Source organism: Micrasema longulum, unplaced genomic scaffold, assembly GCF_059751315.1.
Source record: "Micrasema longulum isolate JH-2025_06_02 unplaced genomic scaffold, ASM5975131v1 h1tg000616l, whole genome shotgun sequence".
NCBI lineage: Eukaryota > Metazoa > Arthropoda > Insecta > Trichoptera > Brachycentridae > Micrasema > Micrasema longulum.
In genome coordinates this window covers 60,410-70,023 of record NW_028277812.1, presented here as the reverse complement: position 1 = coordinate 70,023, position 9,614 = coordinate 60,410, and the positions used below count along the sequence as shown (strand labels likewise).

General features: G+C 32.7%; 1 protein-coding gene across 1 annotated transcript; it reads right to left on the bottom strand.

Moving 5' to 3' along the window:
* Positions 1-849: 849 nt before the first annotated feature.
* On the bottom strand, positions 850-9,168 carry l(2)37Cd (general transcription factor IIIC subunit l(2)37Cd). Its single transcript, XM_088228936.1, has 8 exons — positions 8,836-9,168; positions 8,488-8,692; positions 6,787-6,907; positions 3,635-3,893; positions 3,084-3,294; positions 2,549-2,748; positions 2,038-2,220; positions 850-1,081 (listed from the first exon to the last, which is right to left on the bottom strand). The coding sequence occupies exons 1-8, from the start codon at positions 8,947-8,949 to the stop codon at positions 893-895; spliced, it is 1,482 nt and encodes a 493-aa protein (XP_088085062.1). The 5' UTR covers positions 8,950-9,168; the 3' UTR covers positions 850-892.
* Positions 9,169-9,614: the final 446 nt, after the last annotated feature.

The window sequence follows — 9,614 nt, the reverse complement described above, 5'->3', positions numbered from 1 at the left end:
TTCAAGAGATTTTTTTCCGAACTTTGCGAAGTGATTTAGATACATGAAGCTTTTTTGAGTTTCGTGTATTGTGATTGGTGAATACCATGATTAAAAGTGTATTTTAAATTTGTGTAAGCAGAAGAGTCTATGATATTCAAAATAGCGTTGGTTTACTTGGATTTACTTGAGTTATATATATGGATAATAAAAATAAAAAAACAATAATTTATTGATAACAATGATATTGGTAATACAGATATAATATTGCTGCAATTTACAAACAAATCAAAAGTAAACAAACCCTCAAATTATTTATATTACCATTAAACACAAAGAATATGAGTCAAATTTTAGGTGCTCTACCATACATTCACAAAGACTTGACCGCTGTACACGTTCAAACCACGAGCTCACTGTGTGATATTGCATGATTTGCACATTTCACACTACGGTAAAAATCTACACTGCATGATAAAATGCAATACGGTGGATTGATATTTATTATTTTACGGTGATTTATTTAGTTAATACCTGGAAAACGCAATAACTAGTACACTATGAGAATGATTAATCTCCAGTCGATTTCCTTTTGCGGGATTTTTACCTGTGGGTACTCGCTAAATTTAAATAATGATTTTGACCAATTTATCTTTAAAATCTCTTTTCTGAAGTTTCACTTTATTATTTGAATCGGGTTGTGGTCCCGTGGTTAGTGTTGTGATTAGTTGTGACAAGGTCACAATGTTCTGTTTCAGAATTCAAAACTGCAGTTTTCAAAGAGTTATAAAAATGTCAGCGACCTCAACTAATTTCTACTCCTTTGGACATACCTCATCTTTATGTATGACCTCAAAAATAAAAGTTAAATTCAGAAAAAACATTTTTATTTTAATATAAAAGAATGTATACATCATTCTACAATAGCATTATTTAGTTCGATTTCTGTCTCATTTTCTTGGAAAACATTGTCATCGTCTTCTTCATCATATTCAAATTCCGAGAGCGCTTCATTACCTTCCTCGATATCATCATCATTCAAATTATTGCTCTTTTCATCATCATCGTCCTTTTCCGTCACAACATCAGAGTTTGAAGTTGACTAAAAAAAAGTCACCAAACTCGATTAGTAAAAGAATGTCGAATGATCGAAGCAATCGACATATACTATATAGAGATGAAATTTGCTACCAAACTTTGATGTATAAGTTGAGGTTACCATTGCTCTCCACCAAAAAGACAATTGCTGACCTCACTCTAATGCACTAAGTGATATGCACCCTAATAGATTGCCCAAAATGAATGTCCTTGATAAACTTTTGTGTATCCACAAGATCCACCAGACTCTTACACATGTTCCAGTGTGAGTACAATAGGACAAACTTCACCCACCATTCTCCCCTGGTACGCATCCACACACAGAACAGTTAATAATTATGCTGAGCCGTTGGACTTGCTCCACACGACTCCCGCTGCAATTAAATCAGCTATCCTATCCATTGAATGGCCATCCCCTCAAGTCTCCTATTTTTCATGTGTTTCTCTAATCATCTTCACTGTATTTCTTTTTTAGAATTCATTACATATTTCATTTAATAGTTATGATTTTATTTTATGTTATTTTCTATAATGATTTATGTACTTTTAACTGTATATTGTAAGAAGAAGAAGTTTAATAAATAAATAAATAAATAAATACAAACATCCTGCCAATATAAACAGAGATGATGGGATGCAATTAAAATTATCCAGGGCTGCTATTCTGAATGCTCTGTAGCACAAACTATAACTTGCATGCACCAATGTCCCGATTGTGTCGCACTGTGAATAAGCTCTGGACTTTTTTGGTGTAAGTCTTTCTAAATTTAAACGATCACTAAGATAGACCGGATCTAGTTTTGAGGTAGTAATTATTATTCAATTTTTGTCCTAGCTTTAATTTTCTTTAGGTTTATTTTATTTCAATTGTATCTCTATACATTATAAAGAAATGTATTTACCATTGTTAAATAGACTCAATAAGTCCATTAATAAATAAATAATAGTATTAGGTTTTACCTGAATTGCTTGATTGAAGCGCTCCCTGGCAAATGCATTGATGTGTGCATTAAGGATCTCTCTGCATTGGTCGTGAAACCCGGCGGGAAGCCATCCTCGACGTTCATGACACAACGCACCTGGCAACACCTCACCCAGCCGAGCTAACATTTCCTCTATCTCGGGAACCTTCAGGTGGCAATACTAACAAAAGGAAATAATACAATTAAGGACCGTGGTCCCTAGCAACAAGATCTGAATGAATATTGCTTGTTGACTTTTGTGAAGTAAAAGAGCTGAAACCTTTATTGATGTGGGTGAAATTCATCTGGCAGAATGGTGAATATTACACAGTCAACGAGGTGGCCACTTAAATCAGCCAATGACAATTTATAAGCCCACTAAACCCCTGAACTTCCACATTCCCTTCTCAAAAATGTTTTCCCCTTGACTGTTGCAATAAATTTCAAGGTATTTGTGTTTTTAATTTTCAATAATGTTTTGATTCAAAGAAAAACTATTATGTAGGTACCTGATAAAACATTTGCCTTTGAGCTGGTAATGTTCCAGGCTGAAACATAAAGGAAGCAATTTGATCTTCTTCTGTAATCTTCGGTTTATCACCTTCTTCGTGATTTTGTTGGAATATTTTGCTGTGGTAATTTTTGCATCTCTCCTTGAAAGGATTGTAGGAATCCTGACGATTTCCTTTGACTAAACTTTTCAATCCCCCTAAACAGAAAAAGAGTGGTTATAAATAAAATTCAATTCAGATTTATTTAAAATTTTACCATATACATATTTCAATGTCAGCTACGTAAACTGTCTCATGTTGAAATCATTAGCTTTTCTGAAGAGATTGATAAATTTTCCAATATTCATTTTGTTAATATTTGTTTAAATTTAGGAGATAACTTGTGTGAATCTTATGACATTAGAAAGTTACATTTACAATAAACACTTTAAAACAGCGGTTCTGAAAAATTTATGTTTTCAACATAGGGACGATAGTTTACATGGATACCAATGATTTATTTGAGAGACATTTTTAACTAACAACAACTGACCTGTACTTCTAACTCTGTAGTCCATACATTGAAATAATCTACTTTGAGGATCTTTCCTCGGATCGTAACCAAATCTAACCCAAAGACTTCTCCAAGGTCCATTTAAATAATAATAGGCCACACATGGTAATAGAGTTTTAAGTTGTATGTCTGATAACTTTGAAATGTTGAACAATTCATTCTTTGAACGGATGGGCTTTTTTTCAAAATACTGAAATAATATAAGTGAAAATTATTAAAGTGTTTAAAAATGTATACCAACACAAAATATTTTGAATACTGTGAGCTTTTTTATCATCAGGCTGAACTTTTTATAAATTTTATTATTACTTTATATATCAGAAAATTATTGCTACTAAAATTAAAACAATAAAGAGCAGTTTTATGTTGTGCACTATCAATAGATGCCCTACAATAATGTCATTGAAATATTTTGTTGAATTATAAATAAAAAGTTTAAATAAATGTCGAAACTCAGAAATAATCCTTAAAGTATTCTGTGTATGTTATATGTTAATCAAACAAGGTAGCTAGACCTAGTTCAAAATTACCTCTCGTATTATTTCCAGTTCTTTACAATCAGCAGATAGAGCATCGACGGCCATTTTATTTGGTTCAGTGGGAACAGGGTCAGTATGATTGAAATTAACATAAATAGCATGCCTCGTTCGTGCTTTTCTATATCTCCCAATTATGTTTTTGGTATCCACTTCCTTTTCTCTATCCGATATCGAGTAATTGAATACATAACCTTGGGGTGTGGACATCCGAGAGAACACCGGTGGCACAAAAAAATATGGAACTTGCGAGCTGTTGACAACAATATAGTTAAAACATATTTATAAAGTTGGTACAACTGTGAGAATGTAAAATGTCCTTAAAATACATAAAGATGGTAGTCATGATTTATTATGAATCAAGACACTGCTTTGTATACATAATATTATATATATTGACTATATTGACTGTCCTGAACTACTTTGCAAACTTTCTATCAATGTTCCTTCCAAAGTTTTAAGAAATAACCCTCTTCTTCACATACCTCTTGTTTCATCTAATTATAGGCAAAATTCATATTTATGGCGAACTTTTAATAATTTTAATGTAATTAATAAATCATTTAACATAGATTTATTTGAAAATAATCTTAATAACGTGCGGCGTTTGCTTTCGAAATAACTCGTAGTATTTTTTTCTTTTCTTTTAAATTTACATTTAATTACTATTCATTTTATGTTCGAGAATCTTTTTTAACTTACTGTGATGCTACTTGTGAAAACCTGTAATTGGCTTATTTGTTATTTGTTTTGTTATATAAATATGATATCATTATAGCTGTTGGTTATCCAAATAAATAAAAATAAAAATAAAATAAAATAAAATATGCTATCTGTAATATTGTAATATATAATATACGAGTGATGATACTAGCTGTGAGATAAGCATGGTGGAAATAAAGAGTGCGCTGAAAAGTATGAAAAATGGTTAATCCGTTGGGTATGATAAGGTCGCTGTGGAATATCTGAAGAGTGGTGGCCAGATTGTGGGAACATGGCTGCACAGACTTTTCAATCTCTGCCTAAAGGAAGGACATACGTCTTTGGATTGGAGGGGGGCGGTTGTCATGCCTTTATATAAGGGAAAGGGATCTCGTGCGGAATATGGGAACTATAAGGCAATCAGTCTTCTGAGTTCTTTTTTCAAACTGTATGGGAAAATTATAATCGAGAGAGTAAGAAAGGTGACGAAAGATAAAGTGTGGGACGTGCATGGAGCCTTTATGAGTGGACATGGATGCACGGATTCATTTTTTGCGCTGCGAATGCTAACGGAGAAGTTTTTGGCAAAAATTGAGAGACTATTCTGCGCATTTGTTGATTTGCAAAAAGCGTATGATAAAGTAGATAGAATGAAATTGTAGTGCGTGTTGGAAAAGTATGGAGTAAACAGTAAACTTATATGTGCAGTATCATCTCTCTATGAGGAGAGTTCAGCATGTGTAAGAGTTAATGGGGGATTAACACCTTGGTTTTCGATCTCAAAAGGCGTGAAACAGGGATGTGTAATGTCATCATGGTTGTTTAATCTTTACATGGAAAATTGTATGAAAGAGATAGAATGAATGGGTATTGGAGCAAAAATGAATTATTTTTCAGTAACTTTTTTTTTTCAGTTCTGACTGCATGATAAATGGAAACAACTAATGTCTTGAACAAGTAGAAGAATTTGTGTATCTGGGAAGCATATTTTCAAGAGATGAAAGAGTAGAAAAAGATGTTGAAAGGAGAGTGAATGCGGGCAACAAAAAGAATGGCGCACTAAGCGCAGTAATTGCCAATAAAAATGTGTCAATCGAAGCTAAACTGGCAGTGCACAATGAAGTTTTAGTCCCAACACTTATTTATGGAAGTGAAACATGGAACTGACGGAGGAAGGATAAAAGCCGAGTAAATGCGGTTGAAATGCTATTTCTTAGACAAATGTGTGGGAAATCAATCTATGACAGGGTTACGAATAATGAAATCAGGCGAGAGTGTAAATCTGAATCAACTATAATTAATAAGATTAAGAAAGGGTCTCTGAGATGGTTTGGTCATGTAGAACGAATGGACGACGAAAGAATGGTAAAACAAGTGTATATGGCGAAAATGAACGGTAACGTGAGACGAGGACGACCAAGGAAGACTTGGCATGATCAGATAAATCAAAATCTTAAGTCTGGTCATGTCAAAAGCAGACAGAACCGAATGGCATGTATGACAAGATGTATGAATGTGGAAGAAGCTAGGAATATATGCCAGGATAGACGTGTGTGGCGGTCTATTCTCTCTGCCTACCCCTATGGAGAAATGGCATGATGGTAGTAGTAGTAGTAGTTTATATAGGGTTTGGAAAATCTTGATTTTAACTGAATCCAAAGAAGTGCTATCCTGATTTATAGATTTAGAAATTTACTTTAGATTTTACTGGTAATCATATTGAATTATAAATGTTATTTACAAAACATAATCTTTTATTTCATCAATTCCAAAGGTCATGCAATTTAATTGACTATCTTAACTATCTTCTCATGTGTATTGTTTAGAGTGTTAAATTAGTAATTCTTTATTGAACTTCCCTACTCCTAGGCAACTTCTCTTATTAGTGGGGTCTTATTTGCTCGTGACTGTGCTAGTCCGGTGAACACGAAGTGGGAATCAGCTGTCTTGTATTTTATTTATTTTTCAGTTTTATTGTCAGCATAGATTTTTTCATACCCAATACACAGGACCAACTTGCAGATGGTTATGCCTGTTGAAATGGCTACCACTATGCTGAACAACATCGCTCTGGATATTGATCTGTTCCATATATCCGAAGGGGTTTTTCGGAGCAGGATTCTCCTACTACTTTGACAGGAGTCTCTTTTATGTATTTTTTTAATTTGTATAATATGTACATCTTGAATTTAAGTTTGTAATGTATATGTTATTTTTTAAATAAATTAACTGTGTCGAAGCTATGAAATGAACTTGAGAAATTTACATATCTTTTTCTCACATTAATGTTTGCATGTGTATCGTGATTTGCTTTCTCTTTATTTCTGATTGTTGAGGGTAACATAATTTTTGCTAAATATGAGATGTGATAAGTAAAAGAACATTTATGTTTATTATACTTTAGTGTAATAACCCATAAAAAATCTCAAATTAAATATGCTTACTTCATCCATTCCACATCAGGAAAACCATTTGGCACAAGTTCATCCAGTATACACCTTAATCCTGACGTTGGGTTTTCCTCATCTTTAGGAACGAGGGGTAAATATTCAAAATCAGCAAGTGCTAAAAATGAAAAATAATTAATCACGAGTTAGTAGCTAAATATGTAATATCAATTTAGTCAAACTCAATGAATGCATTTTCTGAAAATTGGGGAAACTGTTATGACAACAAGTTATTTTATAATTAATTATTGATATTCACTGGCTAAAACATCTTAATAAATTCGGTTTTCCACATAATACTATGTATCCATCATTTGATGGAACCAAGTACTTGAACCGGGTTGTGGTCCCGTGAAAGTATTGTGGACTCATGGACTAAAGGTTAGAGGTTCAAATCTCACTCTGCCACAACTCGATTTCTATTTTTCCAGCACAATTTTTTTACGACTTTTAGGAAATGGTCTGAAAATTTAAATATTTGAGTAAATAATAAGAACTCAAGTATTTATCTCTTTAAATATATATATATATTAGCATTATAACAAAAAAGGGTACCCAATGACATATGAGTACTTACTCAAATGGTTTAATATTATTCTAGTAGACTAGCAACTTACTGAAACTAATGGTTGGCATAGATACAATTATTTATAACCAAACATGGCCACATTCAAATCTTAACTTTCATATTGAATCAGTAAAAGAAAACAAAATTTACAAATATATTTTTTGAAGCATTCATTAAGATATTCATTAATTAATCACTAAGAAAACAGAAACCCATAATTTCAAGTGAGAAATATTTTTTAAAAAAAGGACTATCGCTTGAATAATGAATAACAGCAGAAAAATTACAGACATTAATCCTGTAACTAAAAGCAATAGTGTGCCCTCTACCTCTTGTTCCATAAATCAAATGATTACAGCCAATGAAGAAAGAGCTCATGTTTTAGAAAATGTCAATAAAATAATAGAATCAGAATTAGAATGCTCTATATGTGGCGAACTATTCATTCGAGCGATAACCCTGAATTGTTCCCATACATTTTGCAAAAACTGCATAACTACATGGAAAAAAATGAAGAAGGTATGTCCGATTTGCAGAACCAAAATAACTAAAGAATGTCGGAGCATTGTTATAGATTCCTTAATAGAGAAAATAGTGGACAACACGGATGGTGATAAAAAACAAAAATGTGTTCAAACTCTACTCGAGAATCAAAGAACCGAGAGAAACAGACAAACTAAAAAAAAGGGAGCACTGAGTAATGGCGACAGTGACTCTAACTCTGATATATTTCCTTTTGGTGACATTTTAAATATTTTCAACAGGTGGGAAAGTGATTCTGATGATTCGTTGGAATTATGGTTAGATTTATAGAGTTCTAGAGAAGAAGCAGTCCAATCCTCGAGCTATGTACACAAGTACATTACATCAATCTAGAGCCTTACTATAATTCATTAACCTTACTACTTTACTAAACTAGGCATTTTTCAAAATGACCGTGGAATGACAAAATACAATATTTGTTTACCTGGCTACAAAATGATTAACAAAAAATACTATTTAAAATAGATTTTGTAGCATTCTCTCTTGATGTTGCCGTTTAATTAATGTGCAATATAAATCACTATCTTTTTCTTTCCTTGCAATACATTTAATATGTGTAATTAGTTACAAAGTGGAAATATACTTACTTTCAAAATTAAAACTCTGTCTAATTATACCCAAAACCTCAGTGGCAACCACTTCTCCTCCGCTGCTACAACCCTGTTTCTTCTTCTTAACGCGAATCTTCAGTAGAACTCCCGGGGTTGTGTGAATATTGCTACTAACAACCTTACAGTACGGATCCTTAGGCCTGAACCTTATTTCTAAGCGGCGAATTCTAGAGGAAAGTCCCTTAAAAATACTCAAATAAATTAGTGCAATAAATAAAATGGTAAAAGTATTATATTAATGTTGAAATGCTCATTGTTAATATGAACAAATAATATTTGAAAATATAAAGTGAAAATTACAATAATTAGGAAAAGAAAGATTACCTTTGAAATACTTTTTATACCCCCTAATGTTTCAATTGCTTTGTCGGCGTTATTTACTATTCCTGGATATTTGACACAAATTAAATTCCGAGAGTAATTGTTTGTATCACTCATGTTTCATAATTTTTTTTAGAAAAAGCGTGTAAATTAAAAACGACAAAGCAAATTGAAGCCACGAAACCGGCAAAACCCAACACAAACTTCCAAACAAACTGTCAGTCAAATTGACAATTGACGTTCTTCGTTTTTCTTCTTCTTCTTAGTTTTTTATTGGCTTTCCATCTCCCAACTGGGCTCCGAACGCATTTACCTTAGAGTATACATGTATACTCTAAGATAAAAACCCGATATTAAACCCGCGTTCGGAATAACAGCTGGCGTCGAGTTTCAAATTTTACTTTGTTAAATATTTACACTTGTGTTGGTACTATATACAAGTTAGTATGTTAGTATTTAATATTACATACACTATAGTGTATACATAGTCGGCCTCGTGGTGTAATGGTCAGCGCGTTAGCGTGCCATGCAAGAGGTCTTGGGTTCGTTTCCTGACATGGTTGATATGAAATATTTATACAAAAGGGTGTTATTACTATGGAATATTTCATAGTCCCTGGACTGGTACCTGAAGCGTTAGACTGGTCATCTTACCTTCATGTAACAAAAATGATCAAGATACGCTGCGATTGGTATACCAATGCAGTGCACTATGGAAAAGAAATTATGATGATGATACATATTTTATTTATTTACAACTTAATACTATTTACTACTAGACA